The sequence below is a fragment of the Scleropages formosus genome, chromosome 24, assembly GCF_900964775.1.
Source record: "Scleropages formosus chromosome 24, fSclFor1.1, whole genome shotgun sequence".
NCBI classification, from domain to species: domain Eukaryota; kingdom Metazoa; phylum Chordata; class Actinopteri; order Osteoglossiformes; family Osteoglossidae; genus Scleropages; species Scleropages formosus.
This window is the reverse complement of record NC_041829.1, coordinates 18,609,001-18,632,468: the sequence shown is the minus strand read 5'-3', so window position 1 is coordinate 18,632,468 and position 23,468 is coordinate 18,609,001. Positions and strand designations below refer to the sequence as shown.

Below are 23,468 nucleotides of genomic sequence, written 5' to 3'. Positions count from 1 at the left end.
ACCCCCGACCCACTGGAGAGCAGGACCTGGTCCAACCCACTGCGCCACCACGCCCCCCTGTCCATGTAACAGTGTGCTTAAATTTAGGCTGACATACACAAGTAATGCACGAGTGTACCATAAAGTACCTTCTCCATGTACTGCTACATAATGAAGACCCTGACAAAGCAGTTAGAAATGATTATTGCTTATTCTCTGAGAACTATTTCCAATAATCCAACGTCACTTCCTGTATGCACGCCCAGCTCCATACTTTCTCATGTTGAGAGGCAGGAATTCTCAGTTAAAAGCCTCAACCTGAAGTTGAGGAATGAGTGTGCCAAGCCCCAAAGGCCCCGATGAAGAGTGTAAGCTGTTGCTTTGCCACACAGTGAACTCTACATGTATCACTGTGCACCTCTCTGAACACTTCGAGTCAGCATCACTGTTGCACGACATTAAAAGCGGCAGAGACACTTTCTAGTTCCAGCAGCACAAACAAGAATAAGTTGGTGGTATCAGCCACCAGTACTCACACAATATATCCAGTCAAAATATTTACAAGCGGCTAAGGTGTCAGGTTTTATTAACCAAACCCAAATGCCTTGTCAGCATTCTACCAACATTTACATAATGCATTCAGAGTGAAAGCAGTCTCGATACACACAGGTAGCTAAAGCAATGATGTACGATGAAAACAATGTGATAATTATTATCTCAGCATAGAAAGCTGATTGTCTGGCCTCCTAGAAAAACTACAACGAGGGTTCACTCTATAAGCAAGGCAATTCCCCATAAAGTGATTTTTTTCAAGCACATATCACTAATGCTTGTCAAAGTGAGTCAATTTTAATTCTAAATTAATATTTCGAGGTCTGGTTGATTCTTTTTCACAAATACAAACCTGTTTTGACCTTTGACATTAAATACTCTGTTTTCACTACAGAGACATGGCTTTATACACCTTCTTAGAGTTACTTCTATCCCAGTAATGGCTATTTCTCTAAAACACAGAATAACATGTGACATAAGAAGCTGGTGTGGTGAAACGGCGATTGAACTCTTATCTATTGCAAAAACAGGTCACGGCCTGCAGTCAAACAGGTTCTTTTGGCATTGCCAAGAGTAAGCCAACAGAGAAATCAAGGCGGAACATGCTCTGGAGCCATTTAGAAATCCAGTCTTTACCATATATAGTACTGACTCCCCTCTCAACCACCTATTCTTCCACTGGCACAAGCTGCATGAAAACATTGTGGAGCCTCTTATAAACAGAGAAATCTGGCAAAATCCCCATCCAAGAGAAACGCAGACACTTGTTTTACAAAGGTAACAGGAACAAGTAAAGACAACTAACAACGACCTCCAAGAAGAGTGTGTTAAAATAAAAGCTTATGAACTCCATATTTGTTAGGGAACAATACAAAAACAGTAAAATGCAAAACTCTGATAATGTTGTCAATGTCAAACAGAATGACCTTCAAATATCTGAAAGCAACACATTTTACCAGCATATACAAAAAACTTTTCTATCATGCCTTTGAGCAGAAATTCTGAGGAATTCTTAAACAGGACTCAGCAAAAAATCTGAACTAAAATTGTAAGTCAATGTGCTGAATTCCTGGCATTTTACTCCACCAGCTGGAGTCACTCCAAGCCAAATCCCTCTGCATTGGAAATAGCAATGGTCAGCTTCTGCTTCATTTCCTTCTTGCTTTTGTAGGGGGGGAGACATATCTGGTTGAAACAGGTGTGAGATACTGGTAACCTGGGGGACAGAAAAAATGGCAAAACTCAGTATGGGATGAAGATAATAAAAGACATTAACGTTGGCTTTTCTACAGTGGAGATAATCAGTATGCAGTATTTGAACTGCTGCAGCAACACAAGCTTTGGTAAAAGTTGTACCTACAGTAAGGTAAACCCAAAAGATGCATTAGTAGCAACCAGTGTGTGCTGCAGCTGGGGACAACATTCAAATCTCTGCCACACCCAGCTAGCCTCTAGCAGCTGGGAGCCTACAGGACTGTGGGTGGAAACATGAGAATAATGTTCTCCTATGACAGTATTGTGTGCTCTGATGAAACCTGCAGGTCAGAGTAAAAAGAAACAGGTGGTACTCATAACGGAGAACGTGCGTGCCTCTGTTCACCCCTGCTGTACTATCACTGGCGTTACACTTCGAAGGGTATATATAGGAATTTTTTAACTGACCATGTGTGAAGAACAAAAAAAAATTTGTTTTAAAAAGGTAAAACTGAAATTTTCAAATATGTACAAAGACTTCCTAAATCAAGATCTTCTTCAGTTCCATATTAAGTAACCTCTCAAACCTTCTTACTCTACTCACCAGTATAGGATTATCTCGAATCTGAACACCATTAATGCCAATTACAATACAGTTAGAAGCCAGTTTTTAGTGCCACTAGCCCAGATCTGAAGGGGTTTATCCAAAGTAGCCATGTTACCAGTCATTGGAGACGTCGATTTTGGCTATTTTAAAGTTGAGATCCGTCATCCCTCCCACCGGGACCCTGTCGCTTCCTGTGGCAAAATGAAGAAGTTTCTTCTGCAGCTCCAGGGGAAAAGCCAGGACCACATCCCAGAAACATCTGGAAGGACAAGGGACAGGACAGGCCACATGTAACAAGGGATGACCAACTGTCAAGAGACAAAACAGGAGGGCATTTTGAAACAGTGTCAAAGTTCAGTGTCAAGTTTTCACTGGCTCTCAAGGTGGCAGGATACCGGATGGTGGGGTCCACTTTGCTGTAACCCTCGTACTGTGTGACCTTCTGCAGTGCATTCATGTCAAGCTCTGGGCTGCCGCACACCAGGATTTCCACTTCTTCAGGCCTCAGAAGCTGCAACAGCCGAGAGCACGCCCGCACTGAGCAACCGTCATCAGGCCTCACCAAACACATTGTCCATGGTCAGGTATTAAGTGCTGATGTGCTCTTCCTTTAATGATTAATTTGACTACTTATCACTATTAGTTCAACCTGCATTACACAAAGAAGTGCCGCAGGTACTGGGATGTTAAGAGACTCAGTGTGAGAAGCTTCAGGTTACCTCTGTAAGTCCAAAGACGGATCCTGCTGTTGCATCTTTGAGAAAGACAGCTACCTAAGTTACTTTTGCAAACACATCCTTTGGTAAAAAAACTCTTATCTATGTACAGTATAGTTTTACTATAAACAATGCATTACATTTGCATTTATTCAATGAGCACATACCTGTCCCAACAATAGTATTAACAAATGTGTCAAGCAAATATCTAGTGACGAAGATCTAAGCATATTTGCTATTTTGTCCTTTCTGAGCACAAAGAGTGTGACTTTGGAAGCCACAAGATCACAGGATGAAAAGATCTAGAGCACAGAGCAATCTGGATAAATGAATGTTCCAAATCCATACTAATATCCAGTTACAAAGAAAAAACAATATCCAAACCCATCCACCCCTCTTGCTCTGCTGAGATATAAACGTCCCATGGCCTGACAGTTATATAATCAGTAAGGACTATGATACGGCTTGCATAACAGAAAGAGCAGGGGGATTAATCCCTGCATGCACACACACTGGATCGGAACCAAAAAGGGAGCCGAGACAGGGAGCTGAAGTTAAACTGAGAGCAATACTTAACCTTCCACTGTTTGTTGCCAACCCCCCTTCCTGTTAAGTTGGACTAGCCAAAGAGGTAACGTGGAAATGTGACTGACCTGTGGACACAGTGCATAAGGCCGCCCCTTACTTTAAAAACGAAACATTGAGATCTTCCGACTGACCTATGGACAAACGTCTCCGCCACAGTGGAAAAATTATATGTTAAATTCATAATTAACAGATGTTTTTAAAAACACTGAATTAGAGAAGCCAGGATATCAGCAGCTTTGCTACAGTACAGACTCTTTAATAGCAAAGCACATATTCATTTAAAATGCATTGAGAACTAAAATAACTTTGCCTTGTCTTTTTTGCATCGGCTTGCAATTTTTGATCTTGCTCTTTCTGCAGTTGGTAAAGCAATGTGGTAAACTGCATAAACTCTTACCCACAAAGAGGTGCTGTTAAGTTTACCCTGGAGTTCTCCCAAGATAACTGCTGTGTAGTTGGGAGTTTTTGTCAACACCCACTGTGTGCCAGAGCTCCACGTTGTTCTAGAAGATTCCAACAATGCTCTTTTTGTTTGCAGATGTATTTAAGGATAAACAGGTTTTATATCTCCGTGCATGATGACATATATCAATTGTGATACATGTCATGCAAGTCATGAAATGGTGCTTTCATACCAAGAAAGCACTGCTCATGATTCACTCCAACACATTCAGCATGACTGGGCAGGATGGTTTTACAACTGGTGGAGTTCTCACACACCCAACTTCACACACACGACCATATAGAATGATCTGTGTTTGAACGGCTGACTGAATACATGCCTTCAAAACAACCTGTCAAGGTGCTGATCAGCAGACAAACTGACAAGGTAATTTACAAAAGTATCTGTGAATTTTTTTTCCAGTCTTTTTTTCCAGTTTGGCAAGATGCTTGTAGAAAAAAGCAATACCAAAATTCAATCCTTCCACACATTGGAGGATACAGAACATGCGGTACCATTAGAGCTGGCAGCAGTGCTTCATGGTGCAGGGAGTTGCCAAAACACTGTGCGCACTGAACAAGATTTACAGCTGCACAGATGACAGGAAAGGCAGCTTAACAGCAAATAAGGAAAATGCCAACGTGTAGAGAGCTGGGAAGGTCTGCAGTGGCTGCATAACACTATAGGGACACTGGACCTTTTGTGGCTGTCCTCATCTGTATTCACCACAGGTCTCGCTTCCTGGCTTTCTTTACATGTGAATGTACACTTTCCATAGGCACTACACAAAGATCACCCTGGATAACCTAGTTACCTAGATACCGTATGGAAAGACTGGCAGTCTGTGCTCCTCTGTGCACGCAAAAAAAACAGACCCAGGAAGGAGCAGGAGTGGGAGGGGGCAGGGAGTCGCACTTCTTGTGTTCCCAGAGCCCTGAGAAGTGGCTTTCTCACACACACACAGTGCACTTCACACAGAACCACGACCCTCAACTCAAGATCTCCCTCCCAACACCCTATGCCTCTAGGTCTCAAAGTGCAGAGTGTGGAACCTTCTAGGAAACTGATCTACTGCATCTTCTGGAATCTTGACTAATTCAGGGCTCCTGTCAATGGAGGGAGGATGCAGCTAAACTCACCAACAATGCATTCGAAGCACAAACGCTGTGGAATCCACAGTAGAAAGCTGCAAACTGCTTGTAGATGGACTTATTCAGCAGGAAATCGATGTAGAGCTGGACATACTCTGAGGGAGCAGAAACAAGAGGTTTAGTACAAATGAGAGCAGTGACTTGGATGGCTGCCTTCACACACCACTGTCCTGCTCACCCTTTCTGTTCTGATTTGTGACAGGGATCTTATCTCCTCCTGGTCTCAGGTTGTAGGACTTGATGATACCGAGTTCTTCCTGGAAAACCTGAGAAAAATAAAAATGGGCATTTTCACTCACTTTTTTAAAGCTGCATTTAGGGAAAGTGTGTTGTGGAAGTGTGCTGCATACTCCAATGAGGTTAATATAAGTTATCAGGAAAGGATTACTTGGGATTTATGAGGCACTGCATTCTCTGACAGAGAGGGACTTTGTGGATTCTCTTTTATAAAGTGACTCACAGTGATTACCATGTTTTTTCTGCAGAAGCTCACAGGTCCAGTGATAAACCCTACAGGCACCTAAAGGACAGCATTCAGTACAAACCTGGAAGGTGGAGCAGAAGTCCTCTTCCACGTTACCCTCATAACTGAGGAGCTCTCTGAGTCCGTGGGCAAGGTCCTGCAACACAGAACATGTCAACACTTTCATATAAAACAGAAAGATTAAGGATTGCTGATGAAGTGTGTTCCCCTCAAAGACAGTTACAACATTCACCAAAAAAAAAAAAATACATTCCTCTGTTTGCTGAACTTTTTTTTCCATACTATGGTTTAGTTCTAGGTCATCATTTTAAAATCTGACACAAAATGTTGATCAAAACCTGTGGTTGGTTGATGGGAGGAATATAGAACTATGACTTCATGTATTTTGTTCAGGGAATTACAAACAGGTATTGCATTACACCAAATAGGGGCTGGTTGAAAAAGACAAATATAAGGTAATAAATAGAAACTGCAAGGCTTTATAGGGCATGATGACAGTGAGTTTAAACGGTAACAAACTAGCATCACATAAATATGCCTTGCGATGGAATGAGCTTCCCCCCAAATGGCCCTGATTCCACTTTCACTGTCTACCTCTGTGTTGCCCTTGAAAGTTTTCAACAAGGAAGCAAACAACGCCCAGCGCTTGTTATGTAAGTCTGAGGAAAGCCAACTGTTTGGAAAAATGAAACATCTGGCCCCAGTCCTGCATAAAGACAGACTGGCAGAGGAGGCTTTTTTTATAAACTTCTATATGCCTGCTGTTTAACCTTCTACAATTGCAGTTATGGTTCACTTTAAAATACATCATATGACACTGCATTAACATTATTGCTTTATTTGGCTGGATTCAACATCTTTTACTGAGGAATCAGGACAAACAGCTGAGCTACATCGTCCTCTACTGGCAAAGCAGAGTAAATGTGCTGGGCTGTGGAAAGCAGTCTTGGTCCAGAAGTTATGCTGCGTGTGCTGTTTTCTCTTTCAGCTGAGCCCTCATTACATTAACCTTGATTAGATGGTCAGTTGACTAAATTGCTGGATTTTAATCACGTTAAACAAAGCACTGTAGTGAAGGACTATGATTTTTCAAGTGCAAAAATACATAATACACATTTTTTTGAATTGGTCAAAGTGAAGACTTGAAAATATATGAATATATAAACAATAAAGACCTGGATAAGAAAGATGGAGAAGATACAGGAAAGGTACAGTGCAGTGCACACACACACACCCCGTCTGAAACCGCTTGTCCCATACAGGGTCACGGGGAGCCAGAGCCTAACCCGGCAACACAGGAGGGGGAGGGGACACATCCAGGACGGGATGCCAGTCCATCGCAAGGCACCCCAAGCAGGACTTGAACCCCAGACCCACCGGAAAGCAGGACCCGGTCCAACCCACTGCGCCACTGCACCCTCCCCGTCAGTGCTGTGCACAGTGCAAAATAAATCTCGGCATCCTTCCGTACAGCAGTGTTTTAAAATGGAATGTCAAGGCTGTGAGAAAACGGAGACCTTTTGTACGTACAGGCATAACCTGCTGCAGGTCGTCCAGGGTGAGGGTCGTCACACCAACAGGCATATTCTGGTCACAAGGCAACACAGGGGGAGACAGCAGCTTCTTGTAACAGCAGGGAGGGAAGTGGATGTCTAGAGTGATGCTGTTGTACACGGCAAGGCCCATGAGCTGAAGCATGACGTCAAGGAAAAGGGGTCGTCTGATATGACAGCGCCGCACTGTTTCACCGGCGCATCCAGAAGCAGATCTATGTTTTTTAACTTAGTCTAGACATCAGATGAAGATACATGATTGCTTGTTTCACATTCATGCCTACTTGTCTTATCCTAGAGCTCATTTTAACTGGCATCTTTTTAAAGCAAAACTATTTGGAAATAATTTCATCTGGAATGTGCATAATCTCAGTAGCCCCAGCACTCAAAGCGAATTTGTTGACAACATAAACTAAACATTACATTTTAACTGTTTATTTATTTTTTAAGTATACCGGGCTGTGTAAGTATATGAGATTTTCTGAACAGCAGGTGTCCTGCAAGTTAAATGCATCAGTTCTCCATAAACCCGACAATAACTTATCTTTAATGGTACCAGCTGTTACACACATATCCAGCATATGCTTTCCATATGCAGTTACTGTATTCAAAGCAGCTTACAGGAGCAGCAGAGTACCAAAGGGCTGGATAAGCAGGTGATTAGATCCATGCTACCCGTTATTACAGCAGATAGTACAGAAATTCCAGGAGCGATGAAAGGAAGAAGTCCAAAGAATGTCTCCAAGTTAAGACAACAAAACCCACCATGAAAATATGAAGTGAGAGTACTTTATATAATAATTCAAGCCATATGAGGGATATTGCAAAGTAAGAGTCAGACGTCACCACTCTTTTCAGCAATGTGCTGGACTCAACGGTGTAATACAGTCAGCAGGCTTTTTTTACCACACAGTGGGCAGAGCAGCAATCTCGCAAGTGGGTGAAATGAACTGAAGTGACCTGCGGGGGGCAATTAGGGGGTGACACAGGGACAAGTCTAAGCATGGCTGCCAGTTTGCCTCACTACTTGCTTCCCGCAAGGCACGTTACCCCACCCTGCCACATGTGAGAGCTGGCAGGCCCCCAGAAGGGCTCTGTGTCTGTGTGGCCCTTCGTCACGATGGAAGCGTGCCCATGGTCCATGGAACCGCGGCTACAAATAAAAAAAGGCACAGCGTGATATTCAAACACGGCTTGATCCAATCAGCGCCAACTGCAGCAACGATACAGTTAAGTATTTTAGAACCGCAAGCTATTACATGTGTAGTCTGAAAGAATAGAGATATTAAGGTTGAAAATATGGGCTTGCGTGGGCTTCATTTTCCAGAATGCATCACAGCTACTGGCATGTCAGTGTGGTATGGGATTAACAAGATCATAGCAGCCACAACCCAGGAGCTCCTTTTAGAAACCAAAATGAATTTTTACTGCACAAAAGCAAAGACGATACCCCAGATTAGGTAATGGATGGACCCATTATTGTGAATGCGATACTGCCATATTTAGTATCAAAAAACTTTCTAGACTTGCTATCGTTAGCTGGCAAAAAAATATGTAGTTTGAGAAGACAGCTCTGTTCTAGTATAAAGCTGGGTGCAGTTCCGTGCAGTATATTGTGGCTTATTATGATTTATTTAGATAGTCAGAAAAGGCTAGTTAAAAATACAGAAAGTACTGAGTCCAACTCTATTTTTATTAAATTTCAGCATTAGTCATCAGTAAGCAGGCTCCAAACTGCTTAGTCACAGGCCTTATTTATGCAGATTTATACCACTTTTATTGCAAGATAGTTGACTGCAATATTATGTTTGGTAATAGCTCTACTGCTACATAACCATTTTTAATTTTAATTGCTTATATTAAGTTTTCTAACTTAAAATGTTTCCTTCTAAGCCACACTGCAACAAGCAGCACTGAAATCTGAGTTGAGAATAACTATGTACATAGAAACTTATGTATGAAAACTACTCTGGTAACAATGAGCAGTATTCATTCATTTAGACGAATATATGCCAGTAAAACCCGGGCCAAATAATGTCATCAAGTCTCAATTTTGAGTGCACGACTCTCTCATTTGAGGCATTTCCTCATTTAACCCATTAGTGTATTGCCTGTAGCTCAAACCTGAGACTCATTACCCAGCTCTCTGTGGTGTAACAGGAAAGGATACGGCTCCGACCAGACGAAATTCAGAGAAGTTGTCACACTTCCAGCTACTGAACCAGTGACAGTTAGAATCCTTCAAGTATGTAAACATACCTATAAATGAGAAACAAATCATCTCTGCCTTAAATACATTCCATCAGAGACATGAAACTAAACACTTCAGAGTCACAGGTTTAGGAAGTGTTCATAGATTCAAACAAATTGAATCTGAAGTTTAGACTAAGCAGAAATAATCCCCCAACTAATAACCACATATTACAGCTGTGGAGGTATGAGGTACAGCTAATGTATGAATTTAGCAGTGTTGCCGTTCATTTTACCATATCCTGTCAAAGAAAAAATGATAAATATGATAAGTAGCAAACTACATGCTGTCTCGTGAGGTTGTAGGGTTGTCACAGCAAGATAGAAAGCTAGCGTTATTCCTCTACTGTGTGAAAAAGAAAACTCCTGTTTTTTTGAAGACCATACAGACAGGGACTTATTATAGCATTGCCATGCCCATTTTAGTATGCTTAAACAACAGCAGGGGTCAGTCTGCTTGCCCAAATGTCAAAATGCTTGTACTCAAATGTCAGTGCTTGTATTATTTTCAAGTTGAATGCAAGGAGGGACTCGTCTGAATCCCTCGGCACCACCATTAACTGCTCTCTCTTTTTATATCACCTGTCTCACCGAAATCCGTGTGAAAAATTTGCCGAACCAGGAGCAGAAACCACTCCTTCGTGAGGCCACCCATGTCTAGACCCGCCTCTCCAACGAAGGTCACCTTCAGCTTTTTCTTCAGGTCCGCACGCTTCCTTGATAGCTACGCATCAATGAAAAAAGCAAAAGGTTCCATTGTTTGCCTGCTATTTCAATTAAACTGCAATGATGCTGAGGAATTTTCCCAAACAGATCTCAAGTCGGCCCAGCAGAGCTAACATTACACAGGCTATTTTCCCACCGGGAAGCACTGAACTCAGTATGCTCACACCTAAGTAAGGCAGAGAGACACTGCAGCAGCAATGGAAAAAGAGGCATGAGGAATACTCTAAAAATCCAAGATATGTCATGCATGATTTGCTGTAAATTATAAGTGTAACTGCTGTACATGGTGAACTAGCTCAGGGTGGGGGGTTGGACTTTAAGTATTACCTCATCCAGTGAATCACTGAGCAGCTGCTGCCGTCGCACTTTGATGTTGAGGAACAGCAAGCTCATGTCCACCCTCTGCCTGCGGGAGACCTTGTCCACGAGGCTTTGCTGCAATGAGTCGGGCTGTTAGGGCTTACTCTCAAGCTGAATTGCACACAATGAAAAGGTGACTCTCGGGGTGCTGTAAGGGTCAGCTCATTCACAGCTTTTATCCAAAGTGACTTACAGTATTACTTGTTTGAATGACTGGATACTTTACTGCAGCTGTTTGGATTTAGGATCTCTCCCATGACTATAAAAATTGTGCCCTGCCTGGGACTTCTTCTGGTTAAAAATCCAGTTCTGTAACTATCATATTACCTACTACTTGTTAAATCCTCTTTCAAAGAAGCCCGTGGCAGCTCAACTGTGGCTATGAGATGTTAGATACACCTCCATTGCACTCACCCTGGCCATGCTGATCATCTGCTGCTCGGAGTCCCTCTGGATGATGGCTTTCTTTGTTACAGTTGACAGGATGAACGGGTACTGGCAGAATGAGAACCTGAGGAGAACACGGACTGAGTTGGCTCATTCCGATCTCTCAAACGCACTGACAGAATATTATTCCCGGATGTCAAAATCGTCTCCTCTGTTGGAAAAACCCCACAGCATGGAGTGACTTTAAACACAATCATGCTGAAAATAGTTGGAATTACTGATGTATAATTTTAATTATATATTGCTTAACATTCTGGGGTATTATTTTTGGTTTAAAAGTCGTTTACAGCTCTCTACAAGTCCCATTTGTTTTTGTTGCCTGGGATTCGTGCCAAATGAAGCTCAAGGACTGACTTTGACCTTTCTGATTTTTTGTGACGCAGCAGGAATAAACCTGATGAGACCTGATGTCTCCATTTACTGGCCATGTGTGACACTGAGCACAAGGGGGAGCTCCAGCTCCATAATGACATTTATTTTATGTGGCAAGGAAGTGCAAAAAAAACACTGAAATACATGGCTGAAATCGGGGAGTCCAAGTTTGGTTTTCTGGGAGGCCGAGCCTGTTTGCATTATGCTTAATGATCCCAGAACTGCAGTAAAAATTCCCAGTTTGTTTAGGTAGACTGGAGACAGAAGGCTGGGAAGTTCTGTAAAGTATGAGTGCTTGGCAGGAAATAAGTCAATGGCCTGCAACGGTTTGCTGCCTCACCTGTTTGAATTCCCGTGAGTTTGCCAAGTCTGGTAGTCCTCCATGATGTCAATGTGGTCCAAAGTGAGGTTGTAGAAATCAGTGAAGGGTATGATGGGAGGAGTAGAAATACTGTTGGCTGCATCTGGATGAAAGAAAAACATGCTGGTGACAACTGCATTGCCTCAATACAATCATTCAACCCTATTCAACCCTAACCCTGAATCAAAAGGAAAAAAAAGATCCTCTTTATGCTGGGTTTACAGTAAAAGACACTTCAGCATGAGGCAATCCATAAACCTGCATACCAGTTCCACTGGTACTATTAGACTGTTTACTGTCTTCCTGCTCCTTGTACTTCTCCACTATAGATATACAGACCAGTTCAGATGAAAAATCTATTTAGATCACACAATGAATCCACAATTCTAAAGCTCTGCTCCTCATACAACCTCGCTGCTGTTACTACCTGGAATGTGTTCAACATTAATTGTCTCATTTTTACTGTTGTTGTATCGGTCCATACACCACGTATGAGGTAACAATTTAGTCACATGAAAGATGCCACACTTCCCGATCTCCCCACACATACCACATAGAAACAGATCCGGGTTCTAGAGGCGACCCCTGCTGGTGGGGCAGAGGCCGGGAGGCAGACTCACTGAGTAGGGCCAGGACCTTGGTGGCAGAGGGGATCCACCAGGAGCACTTGGCCATAGGTGGCAGCTCCTCAGGCCGGGCTGGGAGGAGGCGCGTGGAGATGAAGTTGAGAAGCCGCTCCACCAAAGCCTTGAAGCGGCGTGGAGACAGTCTGCAAGGAGGACTGTGTTAGTGCTCTGCCTGTGTGTGTATGGAAATGCTAGCTTTTTATTCTCAGATGTTCTACTGCAAAGTGCCATTCTATACCATGTGTATAAAACACTAAACTACACTACACTACACTACACTAAACTACAACAAAGTCTTACTGTGGGCCTACAAACACTCCACCTCAAGTTATCTTTTAGCAGACTGTATGTACATGTATTTCTGCCACAGTGTGAGACTGCTAGACACTGTAGCCAAAATTTCTGGTTCCTGTTTGCACCATTTTATCTTATTAAATGAGCATGCACATCAGAGAACTTCAAGATAAACATTTTTTAATATACAATGCAGAACTATTGTTCTAAACAGTATTGCTGGTAGACACAATGCACTGCTCTTTCTATAAAGAAATGATTAATTATGTCTCTACAAGATCAGTGCTTACATCTGCAAGACTTTCCAGCACCAGTTAATAAGACATGAAACAGAAAGTTCCAGCTAACTATTAGCAGAGAGAAAGAGGGAGGGAGCAACATTAAGGGAAAAGCAGATGAGAGGAGAGGAAGGGACAGAGAAAGTGAGAAACACGGAAAGAGAGACAGAAGAACTGGCTCACTTTTTAAACCAGTGCACCAGAAAATGGTGATCCGCTTCTGCCAAAGCAGTAATTTGCCTCAGCAAGTGTGCATAGATGACATACGTGTTCATGCTGGAGTACTGAGGATTCTGCAGAGAAACAGCAGAGGCAGCAGTTACATCGTGCCCATAGGAAAATGCAAGTTTCACTGGGACTGCTAGTTAGATCTTGCTTTTAATAAAGAATGGCATTGCACAGGAAACCATGGTTTCCCATCCAACATGACCTCATCTGTTCTCTCTGCGGAGAAAGACCAGCACATGACACCACAAGGCTGCCGAACTGGTCTGACATCAGCGCCAGGGCAGTCAAACCAGTAAATGTCTCCTTTTTCCATCTCAGAGGCTCTTTTCTAAGCAGCGCAGTTAAAAAAAATACACAGTTCAGAACATACTACACATATGAGCACTGCGCTTTAGATCATAACACCTAAAAGTATACACACACACACACACATTTTCAGAACCGCTTGTCCCGTGTGTGTATGATTTAAAATAAACCGCATAAAAACACTTGGAGAAAGTCTAAAAATAAGAGAAACACTGCTGTACTTTATTTAACATAGCCTTCAGCTGAATCCCATCTAAATTAAATAATAATCACTATGTAAAAAAAGCAAATTATATCTTTGCCTGTAGCATATCACAGCAATTCACACCAGATATAAATCGTGCTTCACTAGTGCATGTATGTCTGTGCAGTTTTCCCTCCCAGTGTCAACAATGGTGCCTTGTGAGTCAGCCTATAGAACCAAAACAGGCCCAGGTTCAGCGGTTTCATGTGGAACAAACACTGGCCTCATTATATGCACTCAGCCCTGGATCCTGCCTGGGACAGGGCTGGAGTCAATGGAGCATATGGCGAGGGAGGAGATCGGCAGTTTCCTGTCTTTTTGACTCAGTTGTAACCATGCCAACAGCCTCTGTATCATCTAGCGCGTGAGAGCCCAGATGTGCCTGTAAATGGGAGACGGGACCAAGGCCCACAATGGAGCTTGGGTAACAAATAGTGCTGCTGTATTACCAAGGCAAAAAAATCAACTCACCGGTCCTTTCGCATTTTTAAGAGAAAATTTCTGGTATAACAATTTCTTTTTGTTACACAATGAGTATGACTTTTTCATGAGATTTTAACTATTAGCTGTATGAACGTGACCGTTGTCGGCAGTGTCTGAAGGATTTACCTGTAGAAGTATGAAATATGCCCTCAGGTCATCTTTTGTCCTAGGCCTGAAAGGAGAAGATAGCAACTGTGACATCCCCTCACTGCCACCACTGAATAGCCAGTAATAGAAACAAACCTTGCAATGTGAAAAGGGAAAGTCAGTAAACCAATGTGTGTGAGCAGTAGTAAAAAAAAAAAAAAAAAAAAAACAACTCTACAATAAGTGGGCGAATAAGCAGCTATTTCTGGACTTTAGAAAAACAAACATGTCGCAGCGGGCAGTTTACATTTTGCACAGACTGCAACGTTTAAAAGGAGAGCTCAGACTTAATCACTTAAAACATTGTACTGATTAAGGGCCTTAATGTGATGCAGCTCCTCTCTACGACCGCACTTGGTCAGTCCCTCCCGTGTAACATTACTGGGCGGCTTACGGAAGTAGTAAGATATTACTCACCCTTTCCACTCTCTCAATAAACTGTTAATTATTCCCTTCAACACCGACTTCTGGATATCTGGAGGCTGGAGATTTAACACGAGCAAAAGGCAATGTTTCAGATTAACCAAACTGCAGCAAAACACTATAAGAAGGAAGGAGGAAAAAAGACCTTGGGGCAGTGAACTGTGCTAACAGTCCCTTTTGATGCTGATGTTGATTCGGTCATTGGAGGGTTGATTGGCTGTTATGTGTTACATACTGTGTGGATCAAGGCGTCGTAGACGGTGCTGACAAATTTGGTATTGACTCCAGAATCCTCGATAGTGCTGAATGCAGCATTCGCTTCTTTCTGAAGGGACGACGAGAAGAGGTCAGTGTTTCACGCTGTGAGAGCTCATGGTGGGGTTTTAATAAAAGGGCAAACAGCTGCCGAAAAGCAGGAGCCATTACTGCCAGGGTCAGCACTAGTTTGTGGTCAGGTTTATACTCCCCTACATACATTAGACTATTTACTCAGAACTCAGTCACAAAGGCTGCTGCCATCACCGAGGCGGAACATTGCAAAACTGTCTTTTTCAGCCCACCTTTCTTTGGGCACCTTTTTCTTTCCCAGTATCACGTGAACAACAATTTCCATGAAAACCGCAAGCAAGTGGCTCTGTTTTCGCATTCTGAGTTGGTTTATTCATTAACCAGCATACAGAAAAAACCCATAACTTAATGGGCAAACACTGGTCAGAAGTAAAGCTGGCCACGTTGTTTACCTTGAAGGCCGCATTCAGTTCCAAAAATGAGTCAAATGTTGTCAGGTAGAAATCTTGGACAGTCCTCCAGTCACCTGATGCTGTAGCCCTTTCAACATCCTCCCTAGGAACAAAAAAAAAAAAAAGAAAGCTGAGTGGATCGCCTGCGAGAGCACACTGTTCCTTCGTGTCAGTTTGTCGAGGGCACATAGTTAAGCAAGACATACTGGAACTCCTTGATGGTTTTCGTGCGGAGGGGGATCACTGGGTCTGATGGGAAAGGGGCTTTCGCCTCTATGGGAAGTGTGTCGATGGAGATGCGTTGCTTCTGCCGGACATCGGGGCAGATGGGGGGCAACTCCCGTACTGCAGAAGAACAGGCACACGCACAGACACACAGGTGGCAGAGTTTAAAGAATGTTTATTAGACAGAGACGTGACCAACATGAGAAAGCACCTCTTCCCTCCTTATGTATGTTTTGTCTGAAGGGATGGTTTGGAAAGAACCGTTTACCACAAGCTCCATATAAAAATCCACAACCAGACTTCGGACCAACCCACACTTTACTGATTGGAGGACCACCATTGCTAGTGACTGAGGAAGATGGAAGGTACCTTACTGGCCCCTGACTGCACTTGTTGAATGAACATAGCACTGAGTGACATTTTCCAAGTTTGGTCCTCAAAGACACTACATTGTGTAGTAGAGTTTAAAACAAACGCCAAATGAACCCTACAAAAACACAACTAAACGTTAGTAGATCTTTGTCACTTTATGACCTGGAAGTATGCAGCCCCGGTCTTGTTTTGACTTCAGTGTTATGGAAACCAAACCCCATGATGGAGCATGATGGAGCAGGTGCGTGCTTATACCGCCTTTGTGGTGGAGCTCTCTGACTGGGGCTAACAATCAGCGAACCTTTATTCATTGTTTTATTCAAAATGTGCGGAGCTCAATTACAAGCCAGAGAACAACGTTTGGAGAGAAAACTGTTCCCCTAGACTCCCTTCTGAAACAAAGAGCAGAAGAGGTCAGATTTGCATGTCCTCATACGGTCTAGTTAAACACAGCTGCAAATTAAGGTCACACCCCATGTACTTACATTTGTAAAACTAAGAGAGGACATTTCCCATGTTGTACATGAAAACCCTGGAGCGGGTAAACACAGCAGTTAGTTCACAATATTCATACTGACCAGGACCAACAAGGAAAATTAGTGCAAATGGCTATTTCCTTCATCTTTATGCCACACAAATTGGACCTTACACCAACCCTTTGATCTATGCGAAAAAGAATGAAAAACCATAATGTGCACAGCACTAAACATTAATTGAAAAAAACTAAACTAGCCACTTTGAAATTCAATGAAGTTATTTACATGCAAAGTAAAAAAGCTGCCTGATATAAGGGTACTTAAATATTCAAGGTCCGCACGATCGATTTGAAAGGCCTGATCGAGCTTTGACCGCAGCACTGCACTTTTTAACATGCAAGCAAATGATATAATAAAAAATAAAAATAACTTTTTCTCCACTTCAAATATGGCAAAAGAGAAAAACTACATCTGTAGTGACAGATAAAGAAATAAGAACACAATTGTTGTCAGAAAGACAACTGAATATTATAATTTATTGTACAATTTTTTTATGCGGACTTTAGTTTAAATTAATATTGCTTTGACCAATCTTTTCTACTACTTTGAGGCAAATAAACTCATGATGGTTAATAATTCTTGTACCTGATAGATCTTTACTTTCATTTGAAGCACAAATGAAGAAAAAACTTTCGTCACTGACCAAAAATGTTCCTTAAGTGACGTCACTGGAAGCTGGGGCCAAACCATTTGTGGGAGTACAGAATATGGCCATGTGTTTTGTTAGATCTAAGAGAGCAATTTGAGACAGACAGAAAAAACTGCCAATGGGGAAAATTACTTCAAAATGGCTTCGCCGCAACAGCCTTATGCTTCTTACAGAACAGACAGCGTGTCGCAAAAGCAAAAAACAGCAGGTTCACAGACATGTAAAAGAAATATTTTTTTAATTATTTTTATGATTTTCGTCATTAGCCGATTCTCTAAAGACTAAACTCATAGCCAGAAATGGCTACATTTACTGAAGCAGTTCAGGGTAAGTACCTTGCTTAAGGGTACTACAACTGAAGGTCAGATTTGAACCTGCGACCTTTTTAAACCGATAAATTGAATGAAGGAAGCCATAGTTTTACTTTAAATAAATTGATTTGAAATTGAAAGCACAACTGAGTGTGTTGGTGCTTGAACCATTTTTGAAAAACCCATCAGTTATTATTTTGCAGTTACTATGCAAGAAAATGATAGTGACAAAATATTTCATCCTCCGATGTTAAGAAAGGAGCAGTTAAGGCCACTGCATCAGTACGGTGGTAATACCAATTTACAAAAGGAAGACGAGGAGGTGTCAGGAATTAATTCATTTAATGACAGAGAGGTCCAATGAGGGCAGAGCTGCTGAAGAGAACATCCTTACTGCCCCTGTTCTCACTTGCCTTCTCTTACTGCCCCTTAAAGCCATCCATTACCAGCCCTTTACCATGTCTGCCTCCAGGATGGATGAACTGGGGGGAGAAATTCTGGCTTCCAGTGTCTCTCTTCTGGCTGACGTTAGAGATGAAGGTGCTGAAGGACGGAAAGTGCTGCTTTGCCCCACGGTCTAAAGCCTGAAAAAGGTCACACAGGTGACACAGAATCAGATAGGTCACAAGGACAACACAGATGTGACAGCTGAGGAAGCATCCTGGAAAACATTATCCAGCTTTCCACACTCTTTGTAACTACACACTATCATCTAATCAATCCAGTTATAACAGAACAAAAAAAAAAATTATCATCTGCAGATTTCATGCATTTAGTTGATGCTTTTCTCCACAGCTACTTACAATGTTAAAGTCACAATTACATAGCCATTCATACAGCTGGGTAATTTTACTGAAGCAATTCCAATGTTAGTACTTTGCTCAAGGGTACAACAGCCAGAGAGGGGAATTGAACCAGTGACTTTTGGGTCTAAAAGGAGGACTCCTAACCACTACACTACCAACTGTCCTTGAAAGAGAATCTGGACAGAAGACGGCCATGTCTGTGAATCTGCATACAGCTACATGATTTTACACACACATACACACACAGTGAGCTTAGTGGAAGTGACTGTTAGATGCTCAGCACCAGAGCTTGACAACTGACTGAAAGAACCAGATGCACACAAAAAAATACACAAGAGCACAAGCCAGGCTGCAGCTGCTGAAAGGACGGTGCCTTATTTTTGTATCAAAACCCCTCAGGATGCTTCCATTCCCCTCCACCCAGTTCCCCTTCACTGTTACTGCTCATCTGTAAACACCCATGTCAGAGTTCTTGAATCTCAGTTTAAACAGAAAACGGAAATCCTTTCCCACGTGATGGACATTTTGGAAATTATTTTCTGGATTTTATAAAAAAAGAAAATTCAGTAGTTTTTCCGCCAATGTTTTTCAAGTTACTTAGTGATGATTCATTAATAATAAATAAAATGAATGATAAATAACATCTGAATGTCACATGCAATGGCAAAGCAGCCTTTTAAGCAGCCATTTATATGAAGTAAAGTGCTTAAATAAAACTGTTCAGCTCTGTTGCATGTATAAAACACTCCAACATGCAGTACTGTTTAATTACACAGAGCAAGGACTCGGCTGGTTTGGCCTCTTTCCTTCAAATGACAACATTTCCCTTACAAAACTTATCCGCTGGGTCAAAATAAAACCAGACCTTCTCTGCCCTGTCAGAAATAGCAAAGTAATACCATTTAAAGAACAAAAATGGCCTTAAAGATGCCCATTGAAGTACATATATCAAGTAAAATTAATACGAAGTGACAGTCTCTGCATTTTTTTACAATTATGAAGTTTATTTCAACAGCAGTATGGGCAATACATTATGTGACTTCTAGGACCGACATTTTTTTACGGTAGCCATTTTACCATGACCACAAATGAAAAATTAAATTGTATGGAAACTCGTTGTTTCATTGTGACTCTTTCTAGTTTCAATGAAGCTATAGTATAGTGCTAATCTCTCTCTCTCTCACACACACAGAGTATAGCATTTATAATTATGATCATTACTGCTATGTGAAAAACACATGGTTTAACATAAAAATATGCACCCTGTTACCAAGTCATCCTTTCATCTGTACTATTCACTGTCATTGAATATGAATACATATAAGTAAGAATGAAAAAACCATGCTCATAAACATGTCCAAAACTGAACAAAATCAAAAACATTAAAAGATCTTATACTGTGCCCGGCAACTGTATGAGATAATAGCTCATGAGGCAGCAGGTGGGATGTAAACTTACAGGACGAAGAGCAATCATTCCAAGTTCTGTGAGGGGCCCTGCTGTTGTACCTTTGAGTGCTGTGCACAATCTCAATTGGTGAAATGAATATGTACAGCTGTTTAGAGGGATGAAATGTTCAGCCAGTTTGGATAAAGGAATCAAAATAATAACACCTATAACTCATTTTGCAGATGCCTGCTAGTAGCTGCCCCTGTCATAAGACCTGCTCAGTCACATCTCAGCTATTCAGTATTATTATTTTCACTTTGTAAACACTAAATGTACAGTCTGCTTACATGTTGCTGCACCCCAACCAAGTACTGTTTGAGTGCAACAGGATATGTCTGTCTTTCACTCCTGGCTTTCCCAGATTATTTACAAAGCAGCATGTAGTATTCTGGCAAAAGATTTGGAACAAAGGGGGCAACAGGCAGGGTAGTAGTAATTTGGAGGTTCCCAGTTTGAATTTCACTCCTGCGTTGGTACCCTTGATCAATGTACTTACTCAATTATTCCAAAAAGAATACACTGCTACATAAATCAGCAAATCACTATAAAGGTGGTTTCCAACAATCTATGTCTCTCTGGAGAAAGGTATTAGCAAAATACATAAAATAAAGTTTTCAGTCTTATCGGTAAAATGGTTGTTGTTCCTTTGAGAGGCAAAAAAAAACAACAATTTAAAATGCTTTGGCTATATAAATGTGCATAAGAGTAACACACCTGTAAGTGTTGAAAAACATTTTGGATAATATGTTCCGCTTACCAAATAAACACGTAATTTGAGGAAATATGTAAAGATCTAGCAGTGACTAACTGAACTTACAGTGAGGTTCTAAGGAGATCAAATGAAAAGCAATGACAGAAAACACACAACCATAATTACAGAGTGAAGATTAAAGACCTTAACACACCGAATAAGTGCATCATGTACTTTTGATGGCTGCAACGGTTCCATATCAAATCAAATAGTAGGCCGCTCTTAGCCTGTAATTAGTGCATATCTTTTGGTAATTTCCAAGGGTCGGTTTTAACTGATTGGGCTTGATGTTGAAATGACAGAGTGAAAATAAAATAAAAAAAAAAAACATAAACCAAACATCTCAGAAATAGAGAGTACAATATGACATTTCCAGACGTTACTTGAGGCCTAAAATATGAATTGTGTCCATTCAAGGTTTAATTCATTTCCTGTTGTCCTCTAAAGATTAACCGAAGGATAAAGTATCAGACATTTATATACAGTTGGGGGTCTGTTCCTAAGAACCTGATATAGTATGAGTACATTTATTAATTTAGCTGATACTTTTCTCCTAAGCAACTTACAATGTTAGGGTTACAATTATTTCCCCATTTATACAGCTGGGTAATTTTTCTTTAACTGGGATAAGTGGTTTGAGTCAATGTGTGTATGTTGAGCAATTTAGGGTAAGTAAGGATACTACACCCAGAGGTGGGGATCAAACCTACAATCTTTGCATCCAAAGACAGTAGCACTAACCTCTATGCTACCACTTGTCTCATAAGACATCTTTCTAATGCTTCAAAGTTCACATTTTTTCATTTAGCTTGTGATTTCCTCCAAAGGAGCTTACAATGTTAAGGTCACAATTATTTACCCATTTATAGAGCTGGGTAATTTTTTACTGGAGCAATTGAGGGGAAGTATTATGCCAGAAGCAAGACTCAAACCTGCAACCTGGGGGTCCAAAGGCAGTTGTTTTAACCACTACACTACACTACAGGCTGCCCCCAATATTCCTCCAACACTTTTCTCAAAACTTACTTACGTTAAGCTTCTTTAACTACATATTTACACAGCTGGGTAATTTTACAGAAAGTACCTCCATGTACTACTGGGAATCAAACCTGTGACCTTGGGACCAAAAGCAGCAGTACTAAAGACTACGTTACAGCTGCTACACTATGTACATATTGATATGATACTAATCATATTATATCTAATTATACATACTGACATGATACTGAACTTGCTGTCAAAGCCCAGGAACCAAGACTCACTGTTACATAACAGAGAGCAGGAAGCGATGTGCTGGTCCAGGAGTCCCCAACCTTGGGTCTAAACTTTAACTGAGATTGTTACAAATCAGTAACAGCACAAGGTCACATTTTCTTCAATCATTAGTATTATTATTAACCTTATTTAACTTTGTCCCTTTGTCCAAGGTACCACACAAGGTTTTATATGTAACCTTACAATTATTTCCCCATTTATACAGCAGGGTAAAGGGTAAAGCTGCTGTATCAATTTAGGTTTAGTACCACGATCAAGGGTACACAGCAGCAGTGGGATTCGAAGCAACAACCTTCGAGTCAGGAGATATGTACAGTAAGAATAAGGAACAGACAACCTTCCTAAAACTCTTAGACCAATACAATCCAAACAAAAATCACAAAAAAAAAAAAAAAACACGACAGTGAGTGAACATTATGGACATCATTTTTTTATTTATTTATCCCACTAATTATTGCAACACGCCGGGGATATTTCCCAATAAAAAAATACGAGCAGCCATAAAGAAACATGACTACTAGTGCACATAATTTTAAACTGCGGACAAAGTGACGTGAACTTTGCCACTGAGCGGAAAATAGAGTTTTTGGAGAAAGTTCGTTATTCGCGCACGAGCGGCCGCGCCGGAGACCGGAGCGCGTGACTGAACAGTCTGAAGCGTTTCTTTCTCTTCGGTAATAAATGTGCGGGAGATGAATATATATGTCCGAGTCCGAACAAGATATACAAATATCAAATATAAAATACAAATATACGGCAAACTTTACTTGTCTTGTCCTATGACGGTACACTGCAGTTGTACGCGCGTCGAGGAAAATGTACTTTCGACTTAACGAACTAATATTAAATATGTGAGGTTCCGCCGTTACTCACAGGTGGCGGGAGGTTCGCGATGGGAGGGAGTCTCTCCCGCTCCCGCTCCTTCTCCTCTCCTTCCTTCATCTTCTCTCTTATCGCTTCTCTCTCACACACACACTCACGAACGCAAACACACACCTCACTCATTTGTTACTTCTCTCACACACACACACACACTTCTGGCGGGACATTTTCTTCGCCACAGCTGCCGACACGCGACACATCTCATGGCGCGCGCGGCTCGCGACCTCCAAGCGCTCGTGTCGGTCGGTCGGCCAGTCGGACCGCCCGCGGCGACAGGTGGCCGTTCCTCAGGTGTCGCCACCGGCGCCGGGAATGGCGGGAAGGGCGACACGGCGGCGAGAAAGAGCGAGAGAGCGCAGACGCGGCGCGAGGAGGGACGTTGCAGAACGCGGCGGGCGACCAGGGAGGATGAAGACGCACTTAAATCCGCGAACGGCCGGTTCGAAGTGTCACGTCGTGCTGGACGTGGGCACGAGCGCCGCACCGTGACGCCATGTTGTTTGGAGGAGGCGCGTGGAAACGCTCGTGGAGACGGGGCTCTCGTCTCGGTCGGAGCGCGCGAGCGGCGCTCGTCTCCTCCACATCACGCAAACACCGTTATTATTATAATTTATTATAATACCGTTGTACAAGGCGCCTTACATTGTTAGATAAGTAGCTT

The 23,468-nt window shown here is 42.0% G+C and overlaps 1 protein-coding gene across 2 annotated transcripts; it reads right to left on the bottom strand.

Moving 5' to 3' along the window:
• hectd2 (HECT domain containing 2) lies at nt 1–22,896 on the bottom strand. 2 transcript variants are annotated; one of them, XM_018761249.2, is made up of 20 exons: nt 22,799–22,896; nt 18,102–18,228; nt 15,758–15,896; nt 15,552–15,654; nt 15,047–15,136; nt 14,806–14,870; nt 14,368–14,413; nt 13,164–13,273; nt 12,403–12,551; nt 11,762–11,885; nt 11,017–11,113; nt 10,570–10,677; nt 10,108–10,240; nt 9,437–9,525; nt 7,244–7,402; nt 5,775–5,849; nt 5,408–5,495; nt 5,218–5,324; nt 2,448–2,591; nt 1,670–1,747 (listed from the first exon to the last, which is right to left on the bottom strand). In XM_018761249.2, exons 1-19 carry the CDS (start codon nt 22,865–22,867, stop codon nt 2,478–2,480), a joined length of 1,992 nt encoding a protein of 663 aa, XP_018616765.2. In that variant the 5' UTR covers nt 22,868–22,896; the 3' UTR covers nt 1,670–1,747; nt 2,448–2,477. The 2 variants fall into 2 exon arrangements, with proteins under 2 accessions (XP_029104470.1, XP_018616765.2); XM_029248637.1 differs by lacking the exons at nt 15,047–15,136; nt 15,552–15,654; nt 15,758–15,896; nt 18,102–18,228; nt 22,799–22,896 and adding an exon at nt 2,728–2,843 and having other exon boundaries at nt 1–1,747; nt 14,806–15,023.
• Nucleotides 22,897–23,468: the final 572 nt, after the last annotated feature.

Excerpts from the sequence above, each read along its gene's own strand:
- hectd2 (XM_018761249.2), bottom strand. The coding sequence starts at position 22,867 with ATGAAGGAAGGAGAGGAGAAGGAGCGGGAGCGGGAGAGACTCCCTCCC. Across the intron at positions 11,886-12,402 it reads CAAGGTCCTGGCCCTACTCA|ATGCAGCCAACAGTATTTCT; the intron begins GTGAGTCTGCCT and ends TCTTTCATCCAG. Across the intron at positions 2,592-5,217 it reads GTGCTTCGAATGCATTGTTG|ATGTTTCTGGGATGTGGTCC; the intron begins GTGAGTTTAGCT and ends TTGTCCTTCCAG.